Raw genomic sequence first — 19,579 nt, 5'->3', positions numbered from 1 at the left:
TCGTAATACGTGGTTTCTTCCATTTTCTATGATTGATAATAATAACAATCTTTATTTCTCTCTAAGTTAGTGTTTCCTAACTCACTGCACTGAAGAGGCAGCCAAGGAGTCAAGATAGATGAGGATTTCCTGTAGAGTCTAATTAAATAAATGTTTGCTGTGCCGTTTATGGAGGCAGTAAGTTGTGAGTGTACACTGTGTCAAGGGGCTTTGTGTGATGAACGTTAATGATCAGTTCAGCACAGTGGTGAGAACAGAGAAATGAAATCTTCAGCAACCTTCAGCGTGAAAAACAGAAGCCCAACGTGTGCTTAATTTGTACTTTGCCACATCTGGTTGTCTATATGCTTCTGCAAATCCAAAAATGGATTCAGTCACCAATTAAGTCTGCTTTAGCAAAAAACCACTGTGAACTCCTAAACAGAAATCGGCTACGAGAAGTCAGTGTAGCTTAATGTCAAGGTGAATATAAATTTCCATTAAACCCCACTGGAGAAACTCCAAAGGACTAAACAGAGACACATAAAATTTTAAGGTGGTTGTCACAATTCCACTCTCCTACCTGCTAAGTAGTTACTGGATGTCAGAGAGGTGAGTTCTGCTGCTGCAAGGGAAAAGCTGCAGGGATATGGTATACAGGAGAGATATTTATTTGATGTGTCACAGTCCTCAAGCCTCAGTCTGAATTTTCATTTTTTTAATATCGACTTAAAAAATTCAAATTATATTTAGATATATTTACATTCTGCACGTTTATTTATATTCTATGTGTTTGTTTGCATTCTGTAAAGAGAATATCCTTTAGTTCTCTTTAGAGAGTGAGAAAAGTGATTCCTAACAGTGGATTTTGAAGGAATACACTTTGGACACCACACATAGGAAGTGGCCTGTTTGAACAGCTACTGAGGAACATTTTCAGGGCAGATGAGCAGTTCAGGCTTTAAAAGAAGTCACCTATGGCCATATAAACCAAATTATTTTTTTTTACGTTTATTTTCTACTCTGAACACTGTAAAGTTTAAGTGGTGGAGGGCTTGTGCATAACAGTAACATTTTAAACTGTAATTTGAATTATTTTGTGCTGTTTCATACTTCACACTTACTGCTCTCATTGCCAGTTGTTTCTATGCATGCAAGTGTTCCTCTGATGTCCCATCACCATCAAACCTGTATGTTAATTGTTTTTATGTGCATCTTTTGCCGCACTCCGGTGGGAAAATAAGCCTAGGGAGAAAAAATATATAGGACAATGAGAAGAAAAAAATAAAGTAGTGAAACTGAAACCCTAAAACACTGATGGAAGTTCTCTTAAAATCAAACCCCAGCCTTCCAATTCATCAGGACAGAGGTCACTGAAATGAGCCACTTGCATCCATTACCGATCACCAACAGACCACAACACCACACACGGCCAGCACTGGAAACTGGGGCTCAACCCCGGCCCGGCTGGGCTTCATGGACCATGCGGGGCCCGGGGATGCAGAACCTTCACCCCTGTTCACCATGAGGGGCCCTGGGATGTAGAACCTTCACCCCTGTTCACCGTGCGGGGCCCGGGGATGCAGAACCTTCAGCCCTGCTCACCGTGCGGGGCCTGGGGATGCAGAACCTTCAGCCCTTCTCACCGTGCGGGGGCCGGGGATGCAGAACCTTCAAGGCGCGGATGCAGAATCTTCACCCACGGGGCTCCTGGGCGCTGGCCCGGCTCCTCCTGCTCGGAAACCCCGCCGGCGGCGAGAGAGGGAGGGAGAAGAGAGGAAGGGAGGGGAGGGATTGAGGGAGAGGAGGCGGCCCCTCCAGCGGGATCCTCCCCGGGCGGTGTGCGGGGAGACCAGCCCGGCCCCGGGAGCCGCCGCCTCCCTGGAAACTTTCTCCCCGCGGCCGGGCCCGCCCGGGCAGGAGGGACCCGCCATGGACTCGGGCAGCGAGACCCACGAGCTGAACGGGCAGGCGGAGGGCGCGGAGCCGGCGGCTGCCGAGAGGGTGAGGGCCGGGAACGGGGCCGGGAACGGGGTCGGGAACGGGGGGACCCGCGGCCGTGCCCGCCCCGGGGCTGCGGGAGTCCGGGCGGGAGGGCAGCCCCGGCGATCCATCGGTGCTTCGCGGTTGTTACTGTGTTTTGCCATGTCTGCCGTGGATTCGGCGCTGTTTGTGTGGGGAGGCCGCTGCTCGGGGCCCACCTGCCAAGGCAGGGCTGAGCGGAACGTCCCCGCCGGCCCTGGCAGGCAGAGCCACTGCTCCGGCACCTGCCAGCCCGAGGTCCCGGGTGTCTGTCCCCCCAGGGTCCCGGGTGTCTGTCACCCCAAGGTCCCGGGTGTCTGTCTCCCCAGGGTCCCGGGTGTCTGTCCCCCCAGGCTCTCGGGTGTCTGTCCCCCCAGGCTCTCGGGTGTCTGTCCCCCCAAGGTCTCGGGTGTCTGTCCCCCCAAGGTCTCGGGTGTCTGTCCCCCCAAGGTCTCGGGTGTCTGTCCCCCCAGGCTCCGGGGTGTCTGTCACCCCCAGGCTCCCGAGTGTCTGTTCCCCCCCAGGCTCCCGAGTGTCTGTTCCCCCCCGGGTGTCTGTAACCCCCAAGGTCCCAGGTGTCCTCCCTGGACATCCTGGAATCTGCCCGGATCTGGCCGCACCTGGAGGGGTTTCCCCCCCCCAGGTGACTTGGGAGAGGATGGTGAAAGTTACTCCGGGATATCCACACAGCAATAAGCAATTACAAAAGTAGGAGGAGTTGTTGAAGGGGTTGGGCCTGTATTTATTTAATTTAATTTTCCATACAGTAATTCAAGTAAAAACAAGAAGTGAAGTACCCGACTCTTTAGTACTCCATGTAGTCAAAACATGACTGGAGATCCTCGCTGGAAAGCATTCATCCCATATTCTGTTTATGTGTGAAGGATGTTTGCTGAGCATGCTACTTATCTGGAAAACCAGACTAGTAAAAGAGCATCTTTTATCTTGTTTTGGAAAGGACTAAACTCTACAGGCAGCTCTTATTCCAACCTAAGGCTCTGCCACATAGAAACCGTTGTACTAAACAACCTTCCGTGTCACTGGTAAAACTTTGTGGTTACAAACAGACTGGGCTCATTGTGTAGCATATCTGTCCTTCCTCCCTTCCTCCCTCCGTCCCTGACAACCCCTTGGAGTCATGAATATCATACCAAGAAAACTAATAATCTGGTTTTAATAAATCCTGGAAATCCTACCTGAAGTGAATGAGGGCTGGGATATACAGGTCAAACTGCTGGCCTGGAGTGGTTTCCTGTAAGCCTCTGACTTCTCAGCAATCCTCTCATTTTTGTGACACAGTTTGTGATTACATCACAAGTACTCGTGATAGGGGTTTTTTTTTTGGTATGGTCTGCTCCAAGAATTTTTCTGAAACTTTCCTGTTTTACTTCATCTTGGGTTTCAAGCAACCATCATTTTGTTATGTCTTTCCCATCAAAACTCAAGTTCTCTGTGAGTGCCATATAAAGAATAAGCAGTGAGACATGGTATTATATTGTTTTAAATGTATACAGTGGCACTTCAGAGAACTTTATAGAAACTTTTTTCATTTTCTCACACACGCACAATACATGCAAGGTAAAACAGATGGGGATAGATTTCTCAAAAACCAATCTATGAATAGGAGCTACCTTAAAAAAATCTGCCAAAGTTCACAATTCACACAAACAAAAGAACACCCCAGCTCAGCAGCCAAGTAAACCTGGAGAGACCATCTGTAGGTGCCTAAATCTTGGAATCAAAAGTGTGTATCTTCTTTTAGGAATGGTCACAAACACCACAATATGGGCCACCCTGGTTTGCTCCTTGCCCACCCCACCACTTGTCCTCTCCTCAAAACAGACTCTCCTGTACATCTTCACCACAAACCACTGCCTCCTCCTGCAGAAGAGCTGACACAAAATGCAGGTGTAGTTGTCTTGCCTGCAAAGCAATGAAAGCACTCAAATTATTGGAAAAAGACCAGTTGGGCCCTCTGTAGTTCTGAATGAGTGGTCACACAGTGGTTTGATGTGGTTGATTTTAACTCCATCATTAACTTGGATGACTGTTTTAGCAGCTGTCAAGCTTTTAGAAGCAAGAAATTCCTTGTTTCTGAGGCTGGGCTGGCCTGGCACACCTCACTGACTAATGTGGCAGAACTGTCTACCTCTTCTGCAAAGGATCTGTTCACACAAATACAGATTGTAACTGTTTTTTCATCTTCATCTAGTTGCTCTCCTTGTTCACGGTCCATATTGAAACACTCCAATCCACCGTGCCGTAAAATCCAGTTTAGTGTTTCCAAGATAACAGGACATTCTTGATGTAGGAGTTAAAGAAGAGCTATGCAAGAGGTGAACAAGAATTGGATAGTAGAAATAAAAAGCTTTAATCATGTAATTCCTAAAAACATATTCAAGTCTGTATAGTAATTCAGAAGTAATTTGGTACGTGGCAGTTTCTTGGCATCATACTGCAAGTAACCAACCTGTAGGAACTTGAAATTATGTTCTAGAACATTAGTCATATCAAACTGAATTTGGAGTATTTGATATACTGCAAATATTGATGCTGTTGGTGATAAGTTTTTGTTTGCCTGTTTTTTAAGTAGCCAGAGTAAACAGATAGTGTTTTAACCACACAAAATAGGCAGCCCACAGCCCAGCTGTGAGAAATAGTACTGTAAGACCAAATGACTGGAATGAGCAGTAATAATGCAAGGCAGAAAAAAATCTACAGGAACAGACTTCTTTAAAATAGCTGTGGGAACAAGTTTAAGTTACTACCTTCATTTCACAAAGTTAGTCATGAGGTGTGCTGGTTATATTTAAGTCATTTAATGAGTATTAATGAGAAATATTCTAACTGGATCCTGGAACCAGTACAGCTTTAGGAAAACATCAGCAGACTGTACTTTTCTTTTTTTAAATATTAACTTTTTTAGCTCTCAGGAGTCAGCATGATTGCCACTTTTTTTTTATTTCCTGTAGTCATATTTGCATTTTCTGTTTGCTTAAGAAGTGATTTTTCTTAAGCACAGGGTTTTGAAGCTGTTAGAAAATCATGATGTCTATGATATATGAGCACAGGTTGAGTTTTCTCCTTTTTTCTTTTATTTGCCTGCACCCACACCGTCCCAAGATGTGATTGCAGAAATCTCATGAATTAGTGTTAAACTTGAATTGACATCTTGGATAGACATCTTCCCCCTTTCCTTAAGGTGGAATTTGCATAGGGAATGGAACTGATGATTCAGTCCAGAGCCAGAGGTAGGTTTTTTTCTCTCTGAGTCAGTGCTAAGCTGAACAAGTGATCTAATGTTTTACTGAGGGGAAAAAACCATGAAATATCTTCTGAGGAGGTGTTCAAAGGACCTAATCATCCATTACTTGACTGATATGGCTTAAATTATTTTTGGTGGGAGAATATTTTTTTTCTTTTTAGAATATCTTCCCTGTTTTTCATAGATCAGCAAGATCTCTGAGATGGAGGGGAAGTCTGACTTCAGCATGGCCACATATGGCCCTTTGCAATTTCAGTGTGTAGGTGATGGAGATGTGGACAGAAATTCCACGTCTATGAGGATTATTAAATATTAGTATAAAGTTACTAGTGCAGTTTTGTAACTTTAGGGTTGATCTTGGAAAAAATAAAAGTTCTGAAATTGTGCTCTGTTTTAGTCCTGCATTATTCCTTTTATGTCTGATCCTTCTCTTTTTTGATTTAACTGGAATTTTTTCTGAACGTGAAATTTCACCTCAGAGATCTGGAAAAGTTTGCCATGTGGTATTTCTCTTAAAGATGAATATTCAAAACCTTAGCAAATTGCTTTTTAAACAAACAAAGGAAAAATTTAGCATCTTTTCAACAGTTCTGATTGGGAAGGCTATTGCAAAACACATCAGAATGGCTCTGCTTTAGCTCTGCACAGCTCACGATTACATAGCAAGTTTCCATTGTTTTAAAATTCCGATTTGTCCCTGAACATAAGGTTTTCAGGAAGCTTGCTCCATGGCATTGCAAACCCAGAGGTCGTGCTGGTCCAGCCTCAGTTCGAATGGAGGCTGTTTTCCCATAAAATTGCAGTAATCACTAACCCAAAAGAGGAAGGATCAGAGGGCAGGAAGGGTTAGAGCAGGCCAAAGACAATGAAGACTGTTCCAGAGTAAATATAAACTGTATTCAAGACTAAATGTAACTGAAGGCAGAGAACTTTCTGACAGCTTCAGGAAGGTGTTATTAATTAGAAGCAAAGTTATTGGAGACCTTGTTTGGAATATAAAGTTAATAATCAGCAATATTTCTCCAATTATCCCATACAAAACTGTGGCTCTCCTGTATTTAATAAAGACATTCTACTGCATAATGGTTGAAAGTTAGAATAGCATGGAAGTGCTGAGTGCTAATACCGAAGCAATATTAAAAAAAGTATTTGTGTGTTTTCAGAACCCAGACATGAGACTCTGGGCCTGACATGCAAAACCTGTTGAGCTCTGGGTCCTGCAGCCGCAGCTGATCTTAAGTAGCTGCAATTACAAATTGCAAATTAAAATTAAAGCAACCCAGGTTGTATTTCTGGCTTGTGCTTTGCAGGTTTTGGTTCTGAGTATTCATTCTTCACCTTGCTAACTGCAAAATACTGCTTTGCTGGTGGGATTTAAGAAGAAAACAGGAACAAGTCTTGTGCTGCTGCAAATGTGTGTTGACTTCCAAACAAGACCAGGACATTCAGTGTCCATAACAGATCTGACTCTTGAATTGGTGATTTCAAGGTCCTATTGGTTCAAGCAATACTTGCCTTTTACAGTTTTTGTGAGGCTTTAATTTTTGGTTTGGGGTTGGGTTTTTTTAGATTTTTCTTAAAACAGTCTCTTTAAGGGATCTCATATGTGGTGGGAGAAGCTGACTGAAGTACCTAGGAATATACCAGAAGAGAAGGAGTGAATCCTAAAACCTTGTATGCAAAATCCAAATGCTTTCTTTCCTTCTGCATTCATAGGGCAGAGAGACAGAAACAAACATAAGTTATAAATACAAATGCAAAATAAATGTCATTTTCTCCAGTTTTTTTTTTTTTTCTCTGTGGATTACAGAAGACTGGCAGATCCAAAACCCCACCTTGTCTTCTCTGGACAGATTGAGAGGCACATTTTGGGAAGCTGGACAAGAAAAACAAATAACTTTTGGGCTTTCCTTTCTTTTTTTTTTTTTTTTTGGTCAGACTTTCACCATGTGGGTTTGACCCCTTCAACAGTCACTAGTGTTTGATAGAGACTGTTGAACAAACGACTGCATAAATTTTGTCACAAGCAAGGATTTAAAGCTGTAATCCTTACTATAACAGTTACTGTATTTAGCAAAGATACTTTATTATTTGTTTTCAAATGTTTCCATTTTCAGTGCTGTTTCCTTCCTGTTGAGTCACCAGGTGGGTCATAGCCCTGATTCATGAAACTCAGCACCTGAGGACATTTGCCTCAGAGCCACTTTTATTTATTTTTTTTAAAAATGTAACAGTTAAATCCTTTCTGTATTTTGAAGGGACTCAGTTCTTCTGGGTGGACCATTGAAATGGGGAGTGAAGCAAAGCAGTGGCAGAGTCTGTGCCAACACAGTGAGACTGTAAACCCAGTGCCATGCAGTCTTGGAGGAGAAGATTTGGTCCTACAGAGCCAAAAAAGTGCCAGTTTCTGATGTGGCATTGTAGCTTTATCCTTGCAGTGCTCTGGACAAGCAAACAGACCCAGAGAGGTACTGTCTGTGGGGACAGCACTGTGTCACTGGGAAAATAAGCTCTTCCATAGGATTCTTCCAGTCACAGATAGAGCAGGAGAGGGAAGCTTTTCACTGCTCTCCTTTGTGGAACCGTGCACAGACCAACACTGGTGGGGTGGTTGTGCTCAGAGGTGAAGCTGGGTGGCACAGGGGACCTGAGGGCAGGCTGGGACTGCAGGGAAGGCAGTTCCAGCTACACGTGGCTCGGCTGCACTCCGGCTCTGTTTTCGCTCAGATTCCTTTGGAGACAGCAACTGAAGGGCTCAGCTTGTCTGCACCGGGTAATTTGAATACTGAATGTGTGTAATGAGGTGTTTTGATTACACTGAGACTGAAGCAGGTCACGTGGAGTACATTCTGCTCTTTTGCCAAGTGGCACCTGCAGGAAAAGCCTCGCTTTACCTGCATCCTAGAAAATCTCCAGACATTCCACTTCCCCTGCAGGTGATCAGGAGGTGTTGTTTGGTGCTGAGGGCTGCACGTGCTGCTACATGCTTGGAATCTCACTGAGACCATAAAGCCACATCACAAAGTTCCCATGTAATTTCTGTTGTGCACAGCTGTCATTATCCTGAGGTTAAGGCAACGGCTCTTCTTTCATTGCCTGTCTATATATTGCTGTGGAACACGTAGTCTGATCTTAAAAACTGCCTCTGTGGTACTGGCTGCATCACTTTCAATACCTTTGGCAGTGGCCTTCAGCTTGCTCCCAGAAGGCCAGGCTAACTTGCTTTTTTGTTTGTTTTGTTTTATGGTTTTCCAGCATGAGTCAGGAGGTCCCATTCCTCGGTCAGGGGAAGGGAAGTGGCTGTTTCTGGGGCTTTCCTGATTACTGGTCCTTTTTCCTGGTGAAGGCCAGATGACAGGCCGAGAAAAAGCTCTGACATTTCACTTCTGCATATGCCTGGTTCTGATGTTGAACTGGTCAGCTTTCAGGAATGGTAGCTGAAAGCCTCTTAACTGAGTAAAATGCCAGCTTTCAGATTCTAAACACAGTTAATAGCTGAGTTGTCATTCCAGGAATAAGAAGATTTTTTCCTTAGTTTGCCTTAGAAGCTCCCTACCTTGAAAAGTCTCCATTTATTGGAGCCCAGAAGGGGCTCAGACCTTTGCAGTTCAAACACCAGAGCCTGCTGTTTCCACCATATGGAAAATTAGCAAACAGCAAGGTCCTGAAAGTGCAGCAGTACATTTCCTCAGGGGAAAGAAAATACTGTGTTCTGTTGTTTATGTAGAAACTGCCTTACATCATGGAGTCACAGATGTGACTGAAAGGGAGATGTCACCCAGACTATTTACTCTCTTGTAGGGATAAAACATGTCAAACATGTTCACATTCCTACATGGGGGGAAAACAAAGAAACCAGTCGTCGTGTTTTCACTGCAGTCCCCTTCCATCGGGATTAAGAGCTGATTCACATATTCCCTGGTAGTTTGTGCCTGTGACACACTGCAGCCTTGCAGACCCAATAGAGATTTCAAAGTCAGTATTTTTGGCAAGAAGGAGTTAATTAGCTCCTAGACGCAGGAAAATTCTCCTCTATTATGAACTTGTGACAAAATAGAAATTAATTCTGTGGTGTACTGGGAACAGTCTTTTATAATCCCTGCCCAGAACTGGAATTCTGATGTTACACACATAATTCCTCATCCCCTCTTACTCTGCTGCATCAGGTAGCTAAGAGCTAAATGTGTGTGTTTGGCTTTTTCCTGCACGATGAACAGTGAAAAATGTTGGTCTGGATTTTTCTGTTGAACCCTGCCAGCATATATTCAATGCTGCTTTCTTTCCCTAAGGGAAACTTGAATGTCTGCACCTGGTTTAGTGCTTCTGGTGGATGATATGCAGGAATTACGGTATTTTTTCTGAAGCATCCAAATGCTGTGGTGGTATAATGGAGCAGGGGGGTGTAAATAGGAGGCTCTTCTGGAGGAGAAAAAAGGGTGGCAAATGTGGGACAGATTCCCTAGCCCAATTGCATTTTTGGATTGTGGGATTTAGACAAAACCAAATGATTATCGAGTTCTTCCTGGCTGAAGCTGGTATCTGTCTCAGAGCCATTTTCTTCCCAGGAGCTTGGTCTCAGTGAAGAAGCCTCTGCGTGGAGCTGCGATTACACGACTGCTTCCCTTCACAGAAAAACATTTGCTGCTGCCCCATGTCGATTTACACTCAGTCAAATATTTAGGCTTATGGTGAATTACAGCATGTCTGGTGAAAACAGGTCAAGTTTGGTGTTTAAATGCCCTGGAAAAACTGGCAATATGTGCATCAATATTTGCCCTATTTAAAAGGAGGCTTTTAGGTCTGGACTGTGGCAAGCCTGGCTTTGGAGTTGGAAATGTGATTGTTTTTAGTGCTGCTGGGAAGAGTAATTAGAGGGCGTCTTCTACATTTGAACTAACCTTCAAAGCCAGACTTCCCTCACAGCATTTTCTGGCAAGCGGGAACACATCTGGCCAGTAGAAAGGTCTCTAGGAAGCAGGTTTGAAGAAGTCAGCTAGAATGAGCTTACTCTTCATATATTAGTCTATTATTTTTGAAAATAAAATCTCAAAGTAAGAGCAGAGAGAATGAAGTTCCTGCCCTATTCAGAGATTACAGGATCAAGAATCAGCTCCTCTTCCTTCCCCGTGGAGTCAGGCAGCTAAGTCTATCCTAGTCACCCTAAGATGCATCTAATCCATGGAGAAATAGGCACCTCTGGGAGACAAGCTGTCAAATTTCAAGTTGAGTCCCATGAGCCGTCATCAGGAAACATTTATTTATCCCGCTGGTTAACTAGCCCTGGGTTTGCCCTGCAGTTGGTTTTTATTTTCCTATTTGCTTGCAGAGCAGCTTAGAACAAACAGACCCCCAAAACAAACAAACAACAACAAAACAAACAAACAAAAAAAAACCCCAAAAATACCAAAACCATCTGATGTGAAAATGGAAAAAGAAAAAGATTCCCTTGTAGCTGGGCAGTTCTTGGCAACCACGGCTCATATGATTACAGTAAAGTGGAAAAACATCTGTATGTGGATGGCCCTGGACGGTGGCATGGAGGAGGAAGAAGCAGCAGGAAAAAGAGGGCAAGCAAAGCTCACACAGTGGCCAACTTCCACATCAATCCTCAAAATAAGACTTGTGAGTAATGAAGGAACTTTTTAGATGTGTGATGAGAGAAAGTGAATTTAATAAATCTGTATTTTTAAGTGTGCCTTCAGGAGTAAATTAGTCCCAACAATCTGTTGTTTGCTGGATCGTATTACAGTGTTTTTTCCCTCCCAACTTTTTGTCAGGGCAAACTTTTCAGCTTTCCCGATCTTTCCTTTTCCCACTGTTTAGACTGATCCTATAGGCAAGCTGGAAAACGTGTACCTGCCAAAGGGCAGTACAGGCAGGCCCTGTTTTCTGCTCTCCTCTCAGCTGGGAGGACGGCGGTAACAGCTGTCCACATGATCACAGAAATTAGTGGATGGGCCGAGGGATCTCTCACTCACCACCAGTTAAGAGAGAGGTGAATAATCATTCTTCTCTCCCAATTCCAGCACAGAAGGTTGCAGTTCTTTCAAAGGAACGGGCCCCTCAACATCAACCACTACGCCAACAAGAAGAGCGCGGCTGAGAGCATGTTGGACATCGCCCTGCTCATGGCCAACGCGTCCCAGCTGAAAGCTGTGATGGAGCAAGGACCCTCTTTCAACTTCTACATCCCCCTCATCGTTCTCATCAGCCTGTCACTCACACTGCAAATTATGGTGGGAGTGCTCCTGATATTCCTTGGTAGGTGGCCACGGCAAGAGCCGTTGATGTGTTTTTCTTACAGCTGTTGTGTTTGGAAGTCTTTACCTCAGAACTGCTCAAAGTTAGAATCATAGAATCATTTAGGTTGGGAAAGGCCCCTAAGAACATTGAGTCCAGAAGTTAACTCTGCCCTGCCATGTTCACCCTTAATCCATGTACCTGAACACCACCACTGCACATCTTTTAGTTATCTCCGGGGATGGTGACTCAACCACTTCCCTGAGCAGCCTGTTCAAATGCTTGACAACTCTTTCAAGTGAAAAAATTTTCTTAAATATCCAAAAATATTGATTTTCTCTTGAAACCCTAGAAATAGTGCAACAAAGGCAGGAAGGGCAGATTTATGTGGAATCTTCTATTTTTAGCAATGTTCTTATTTCCCAGAGTATGACTGTTTTTCTCAGCAGAAAGCCTGAGGAGGAAGGAAAATGATGAAATATCATAAAAGAAACATCAGTAGGCCAGATAGGATCATGCAGCCTGCCCAGTTTCATAATACTGTTTCCAGCAAGACCTGTTACTTAATCTTACGACTGAAATATGTTTCTTCCATATCAGTCATATAGAAAAAAATTACTGTGAATATGGAACTCTGAAAGAGAAGTGAAAGTCAAAATGCCCATTTTCGTGTTGGTGTGGCACGTTGCCTTCAGCTTGGCTGTGTTTCTGCAACCAAACTGCATCTACCATTCCCCAGCTAGAGATCCCAAATCTCTAAGTGGGGACTGGTAGAAATATACTCGTTATTGTTAATTTTCAAATCCATGTTGAACTGAAATTAAAATTAAAAAGAAAAACAGATTACTTGGAGCAGCGTTTCACCCGAAGAGCATATCTCATCTGTTATCCACAGGAAGTCATAGTGACTTCAGTCCAAAATTTGAAATGACACATGACATCAAAATACAGTGTGAGTATAATCCTGGAACTTGCTTGGGAAACCCTTTTTACTTTCTGCCTAGGAAATGTGATGTGATACCATTAGCATATGCTGGAAATCACTCATTCAAGAGGATGAGTTCAGATAGGAGTTGTGTTAAATGTGTGCTTTGGGCACGTTGAATGAGGCAGCTGTAGAATTAGTTCCCTGCTCCCTGCCTTCCCCTTCTCCCCTTTCTGTCTTGTTGAATTACAGACCTTCACATTCCTAGAAGTTCAATGCAGTGGTTTTGCTGTTCTCAAAAACAGACATTCGATATTAACAGGTTCAACACTGTGAGGCACAAGACACAGTATTTATCACTAAAAATTAGATATTTTAAGTTAGTATTGCCAAATTAGTAGCACACTTATGTCCTGTACCTTCTGCCTTATTCTGTGAGGCAGAATATTGATCTAAGTAGCTGTAGAAACAGACTTATTTCAAAAAACAATGTCATTGCTGAGTGATCATGAATTACCCAAAAAAACCCAACTGAAACTCCACCAAGAGTGGAGACACAGCACTATTCTGGAAAACTGGGTTTTCTGTTTTGACCTTAAACAAGCCTTCAGTACCTTTCCTTGCTGTCTTAACCTACTGTGGTATTTTCCCCCATGCTCTTGTGATGCCAAATGCAAAAAGAATCCAGTGGCACTTTGCAGAGTTGCTGAAAACCTGTGACGTGAATGAGCAGCACCCAAAGCCCCAGACTATCCCTTTGGAGAGTCAGGCAAAGATTCCTGTGGAAATCAGAGGAAATGTTGAACCACACTGTTCACTGAAATAAATGACATCTCCACTGGAAGGAAACAGCTGTGGATCCCTTCTGCTGGTCTTATGTGATCATTTCTTCTCATAACCTTTTTCAAATCTTGCTCTTTACCTTAACGAGTGCAATAAGCCCAGTGTAAATGAAAAGCCAGAGATCACACATGGGTGCCACCTTTGGCATCCCTGTCAGTCCTTCAGTGTTCTGCTTTTTTAATCACAGCTGAAAAAACAAGGTTCTGTTCAAGGAGGAAGTTCCTGGGGATCCAGGATACGCGTCTTGTAATATTGATAAGTAGCTGATGTAGCTTTTTTCTTTCTTACAAAAGAGACAGAATACAGCTGTCTCTGCATTTGGTAGGGTTGGTGCAAGAGCAAAATCCAGGTCTTGGCTCAGAGGAGATTCCAGAAAGAGACTGGAAAAAAAACAACCTGTTGATACTGGGAGAGGTGGGAAGAGAGTCATGGAAAAATTAGCAAAATACGTGGATGTTCCTCAAGGCATCTCCCTGGTGGTTGTTTCAGCAGGCTTTGAGGCTGTAAACAAGTTCCCTCTCTTTTTGTTGGGCAACAATTTCTCAGTATGTGCTGAGCTATTGCTTTTTAGTGCTGGTTTCTGTAAGACATTGCCAAAATGGCTTGAGTGCTGTCGGTTTTATCTTTGTCACATTGAGATTGGCAAAGCCCTCGGCTTGTGGTGACACCCTCTTGGAACAGTGCTGTCCTGCTGAGGTCAAAGGATGGGAAGAAGATAGGAAGAGAGGAAATAGGACATGAAGGTACAAAGATACAGGCATCAGAGTGAGAACTTGCTTTTCCCAATGTATATTTGGCCTACAGGAACAGTTTGCCTTTCTGCCCAGCCACGAAATTCTGCCTCTACAATCTCCAAACAAAAGTCTGTGCCACCATCCAGTTTCTTTCCTTGAGACAGGTTTTATCCTGGGAGCTACTAGTTCTCACAGTTTCTACAGGGGGTTAAAAGCTTTTCCTCCTTCAAAAGAGCCTTTTACAAAAACAATGTGAGAAATGTTCAGCAAACTTGTCCTTGAAAGTGATTTGGTGATCTTAACTTTTTGGAAGAAAAGCAAAGAATGTCTTGAAATAGTTTCAGTAGCATGAAATCATAGTAATCTAATCCCACTATAATAAAATACTTAAAGAATAACTGTTCTTAAGAACATTTTCACAAACACCCTCATCTTAAGCACTGTAATTACGAAGATAGGATTACTGCAATTCTGCTTCAAAATTTAGAGCTCTTCCTAAACTAACAAGCATTACTTGTCTTCTCTGACCCTCCTTTGGACAAAGGGACAGCTCTGAAAGTGTCAGCTTGCCTTTCAGCATGATTTCTTTTAACTTGCATGACAGTTTAGGCCATTATTACCTCTCCTTTTTAAACCAACCATCTGAAATGCCTTTTTTTCCACATTTCAGAATTAATTTTTCCATTTCATTTATTCTGCTTCATTCACACGGCAGTTACTAGAGTCCTTCAAGGTCCTGGTGGGATGCAAACATCCATGTACCTCCAGATGCTTTACAGACCTGTAAACTCACTTTAAGGTTGAGGTACTACTGAGGCTAAATTATTTCATGCCTACACAGGTGTGCAGGAGCTTCTCAGACAGTTCCCCCACACTGTTCTTCACTGCTTTGCCTGGCCTGTGATGTTTGACTACACTGCTTTAGCAAACAGGACGTGAACAGGTGCCCCCAGAATTCCTTGAAACCAGAACAAGCATTAGACTTCCAAATTAGGGACACCAGATGAACCTGGCTTTTAGTATTTCAGCATCATGAGTGTGTTTGCCACCACTCAACTGCTGCCACAAGCAAGGGAGTCTGTGGTTCAGCTCTGCAGTGTTGGCAGGGTCATTGAGTCACACAAATAACAAAGTTGATCTCCTGCAGTAGAGTCATATAAGCTGCACATCTGTGTATGTGCCTGCCAGAAGGAGCTCTAAGTTTTATTCATGTTGCTGCAAAAACTTGTCAGGTATAAACTTTCTCTTGCAGACACAAGCTCCAGTGACCTATGCAAAAACCATTCTCAAAACTTGTTCCAGGATTCCTCTTCACTCATTCTACCAGCATCAAAGAAATGTAGCTGAGGGTCTGAGCTGCAGAGCCCTTACTGTGAGGGAACAGTGGAAGATCTTGGGTATTCACATGATGTTTTAGTGGCTGTTTGCTGTTTGGGCAAAGTTTGGACTTGATGGTCTTGGAGGTCTTTTCCAGCCTTAATGATTCTAAGACATCAGGCAAGCACCTCAGACTTCTCACTGTCCTGTACCAAGCCTATTATCAGCCCAGTGTAACTAATTTGTATGTTTTCACAAGGCCTGGAATCAAAATTTACACTAAATTAATGCTATCTCCCTTGTGTGATCCTCCCTCGCTCCCATTAGAAGTTCAAGCAAAAAGCAACTGCAAGAAACAAAGGAAAATGTTTACACAGCTGATGCTCTCTGTAGGAAGGGCTGCAGCTACACTGCTCCAACATCTCCCTCTGTTTAACAGGTAGAGAGCCCTTGCTTTCTAAAAACAGAGCCAGGGCAAAAGCAGGGAGTACAAGGGAGTACAAGCTGGGGAAGGGCACCAGCACAGAAAAAAAATCCAGCAGTGGTAAAGAGATTTGTAGCATTTTAATGGTGGGAAATTTAGCTTCATCCTGTCAGGGCTTCAAAACTTCATGTATTCAAGGCTGAAATAATTTTTAAATGCTTAAAGTCTGCAACAAAGCTAGGCTTCAAAAGATCAGGAGTTCAGAAGATTCCTAGTAACGTTAGTGCATCCATTACTTCCTATGTGCCTCCACAGAGATTAGATGCTAATTACTGGAAGTTAATAGGCTCCTTGTGGTTACAGACCTTCCCCTTAGCATTTTTACTGACACTGCAGAATATCTGACTTCCCTTTTAAATATGACTGATGCAAATAGCTCAGCATAAGAGAAATCCTTGAACTACATCAGTATGAAGACTTTTATTCTGGATTTTGAAATATTCATCTCACTAAATTTTTTTTTTCTCCTCTCTCTTTGAAGTAAAATATGACCTTAACAACCCTGCAAAACATGGAAAGCTGGATTTCCTCAACAACCTTGCAACTGGACTAGTATTCATTATAGTAGTTGTGAATATTTTTATCACTGCCTTTGGAGTGCAGAAACCAATTGCTGATTCAGCACCAAAACAATAAGTACCAGGTGAGTGTGGTCTCCCTGCACCATGAGGTAGCAGGGCATGGCATCCAGGAATGCAGGGCACACTGGGGCATGGCTTTAGGCCTTATCTACACAGTTCTAGTCCCTGCAGGTAACTGAGTTCACTTCAGATTAATGCAGAAGCAGCTGGGAACTGGTAAATTATGAGAGTGTTTGTAAATGTGGAGTTCAAAAGCTGATGGCAACCTCACCCTGTCGGGGGCCCCTTGCATGTGCCAGGATAGGAAGTGTGAGGATTGCCCTGCCTCAGGCACTCCTTTTCCTCACTGCTGACTAAGACAATAAGGGAAAAAGTGTTGTTTGGCTTTCTCCAAATTCCTCTCCTTTCTTTAAGGAAGGTTTGAATCCAGTCTGTCCCGAGCACTGAAGACTTAGAATCTGTTTCCAAGTAACCAGGGCTATTAAGTCTGACATGTGACACTGCATGTCCTGGAACCCTCAGTTCCTCTGCACATACTGTGGCTGTTCTGTCCTCCCAAGGGCTGGGCTCTGCTTTGAGGGAGACTCAGCCCCCAAAAATGAGCCCTATCACTTTACACATGGCCATTTAGAACAAGACTGTTGCTCTGCCTTCACCATCAGCTGAAGCACTAACCCCAAAATTGCACTGGCCAAGCCAAGGGAGCTGAATGAAGAATTATTGGAATTTTAGCTGCCTTCACAGGGCAAAACACACAGAATGGCCAGGAACAGAGGCATAGACGAGAATCTGAAAGAGGCATAAGGAAATAGCAGTGGTTTTGTGCCATGCCTGGCTGCTTAGCTGGCACTGGCTGGCAAGGAGGTGCTCTTGGCAGCATTTGTGTTGGAGCTTCTCCTCCACTGTTCCTTCTGCTCTCCACAAACTGTCAACCCAAAGGGTTTTGTGGCTTCATCATGACTGGGATTGTGAAGTGCCTAGCTAGAAAGCCAGGTTAAATGAGAAACATTGCTGCAACTTCTCTGAGATTGTCATGAGAGCATGAAACACAGTTCAGTGTCTCAGTAAAGAAGAAACAGTAGCTGGTTTATGTAAACTCAGGTAGAGGCAAGACCAGAGGATGTGTAAAGCGAGTTTTCCTATGTACCAAACCACCAGCTGTGGGCTCCTGCCTTCATGCTCTCAAACATGCAGGTCCCTAATAAAACAGCCAAATGTGGTGTCCAGGACCTGCGGACCTTTTTGCTTCAGACTTGTTAAATGTAAAAGTTCTGTATTGCTTTGGAACATTACAGCTGTTGTTTGCTCATCTGTACACATTGCCCTTGCTAAAAAAACCTGGTCACCAGAATGTAACTTGAAAAAATGGGTGGTTTTCAGTCTGGTGCCACAGTCTTCTCAAAACCCTGAGAGAGGTGGGTGGCCACCATTTTCTGGCCTCACCTTTGCTGTTATGCACTCTTTTCCACAGAAACTCAATTCCCCCTTTAAAGTAAATGTGTCGTTTGTTATAATTCCTGTACCACTAATATCTCAGTATCTTTGCATTACAGAGACCTGGAGCATTCATTCCAGATGCCATTTGCACTTGAGCCAGTTACACCTGGACACAGTGGGGAAGACAGAATTATCTGAAGGAGCTGGACACACTGAGCAGCCTTCTCAAGTTTCCAACAACCAATACATTTGTGTACCTAAAATTTTCCCTTCTGTTAATATTTAAACTGTTTGGAATCTAGGAAAAGGTTGATTTTGCCCCAAGGACAGTGCTTTTCTGCAATATTGGCATTTCAATCTCCGTAGGAACTCAGTTCTTTTTCAGAGAAGTGACATAAGCTCATCGAGCAAGGAAATATCATCTGGTAGCACTTCACAGGACTTTTCTTTTTATGTGCCTTTGGTTTTTGTGGCAATTTGTCATTTCCACCATGGTAAGAAAAGTCAGGCCTTGGATTCTGGCATGGCCACATTGTCCTTTATTTCACAGCTTGGCACCAAGCCCATGTACTCTGTAGCCCAGCTCTTTCTTTGCAGAGTGCAAAGGTAACTGTGCCTCATTTTCCTTTTTTATTCTACTCTAGCTAAAAAAAAGACGAGACAAACAGAAACAGTCAGCTCTCTTTTGTCCAGTTTTGCTCACAGGTACTCATTTGTCTTGTTTCTTCATCTCTGGACACACTTAAAGTTTCCTGTCCTTCGTGCACAGACACACAAATAACCTAATTGTTAATAGTTTCTTACTATGAACTGCTATTCCCTGTATTCTGTGCATTGTATGTATTTCATGGAATCACAGAATGGTTTGGGGTGGGTGGGACCTTGAAGATTATGTTGTTCCACCCCCTGCCATGGGCAGGGACACCTTCCACTAGCCCAGGTTGCTCCAAGCCCCCTCCAACCTGGCCTTGGACACTCCCAGGGATGGGGCAGCCACAGCTTCTCTGGGCAACCTGGGCAAGGGCCTCACCACCCTCATTGTAAAAAACTTCTTTCTTATATCAAACTTCTGGAAACCCTGTTAGAAGCAGCACCTTTTCTAGGCTCAACTGGAAAACTGGAGGATTGAGAGTGAACTGTACCTGTAAACTGGTCCCAAGTGCCTGTCAGCAATTCAAGTGGCAAAATGAAAGAAGTTTGTCTCTCTATGGCTGAATTTTCCCTCTTCCCATCATTGATTGCTGCAATTTTGTTACTCTTATGAATTTATGGCTGAAAGCATAAGTAATTTTTAAATTTTTATTTTTAAGTATATATATAGAGAGAGAAATATCTTCTAGTTCTTACCTGCTGGCTCAGGGACTGATACTTTTTCTAAATACACTATTGCTAGTAATGGTGTGAGTTACAACAAAAACATTTCAGTCATTTTATTTCATCTGCAATCAGAAAAATCCAACTTTTCCAGGTTGTGTTTATGTATAGATGCAGATTTGTACTAATCCATTTCCTTACCATTAATTTTCAAATGCTCCCTTGCACATAGGAATAGAAGTTTGACTTCCATGTGTTCATTTCATTTACAGTTTTTATTGCTCACATTTCTCTTTGGTTATGTCTCAAGGCTCATTGATGTACAAGATCTTCATGTACATGTTCTGTAAGAATTGCTAACAGAAAACAAATCAGAAACTTGTGTGATGAGTAATGGAATTATTTTTGATTTTTTAATTTCTCTTTTGTTGCTTCATT

General features: G+C 43.2%; 1 protein-coding gene across 1 annotated transcript; it reads left to right on the top strand.

Annotated features, from left to right (window-relative positions):
- The first annotated feature begins 1,828 nt into the window (after nt 1-1,828).
- On the top strand, nt 1,829-18,775 carry NINJ1 (ninjurin 1). The gene is made up of 4 exons (XM_027732599.2): nt 1,829-1,983; nt 11,293-11,527; nt 16,291-16,452; nt 17,944-18,775. The coding sequence occupies exons 1-3, from the start codon at nt 1,912-1,914 to the stop codon at nt 16,443-16,445; spliced, it is 462 nt and encodes a 153-aa protein (XP_027588400.1). The 5' UTR covers nt 1,829-1,911; the 3' UTR covers nt 16,446-16,452; nt 17,944-18,775.
- Nucleotides 18,776-19,579: the final 804 nt, after the last annotated feature.

This window comes from Pipra filicauda, unplaced genomic scaffold (genome assembly GCF_003945595.2).
Source record: "Pipra filicauda isolate LSUMZ 115617 unplaced genomic scaffold, ASM394559v2 scaffold433_size896684_pilon, whole genome shotgun sequence".
In the NCBI taxonomy this organism is placed as follows: domain Eukaryota; kingdom Metazoa; phylum Chordata; class Aves; order Passeriformes; family Pipridae; genus Pipra; species Pipra filicauda.
The sequence above is the reverse complement of the archived record's forward strand: the minus strand, read 5'-3'. Positions and strand labels throughout refer to the sequence as shown.

What these genes read in the sequence shown, in the direction of transcription:
- NINJ1 (XM_027732599.2), top strand. Translation starts at nt 1,912, where the DNA reads ATGGACTCGGGCAGCGAGACCCACGAGCTGAACGGGCAGGCGGAGGGC. An exon ending in AGCCGGCGGCTGCCGAGAGG is followed by an intron (nt 1,984 to 11,292) that starts GTGAGGGCCGGG and finishes TCCCAATTCCAG; the next exon opens with CACAGAAGGTTGCAGTTCTT. An exon ending in AGTGCTCCTGATATTCCTTG is followed by an intron (nt 11,528 to 16,290) that starts GTAGGTGGCCAC and finishes CTCTCTTTGAAG; the next exon opens with TAAAATATGACCTTAACAAC.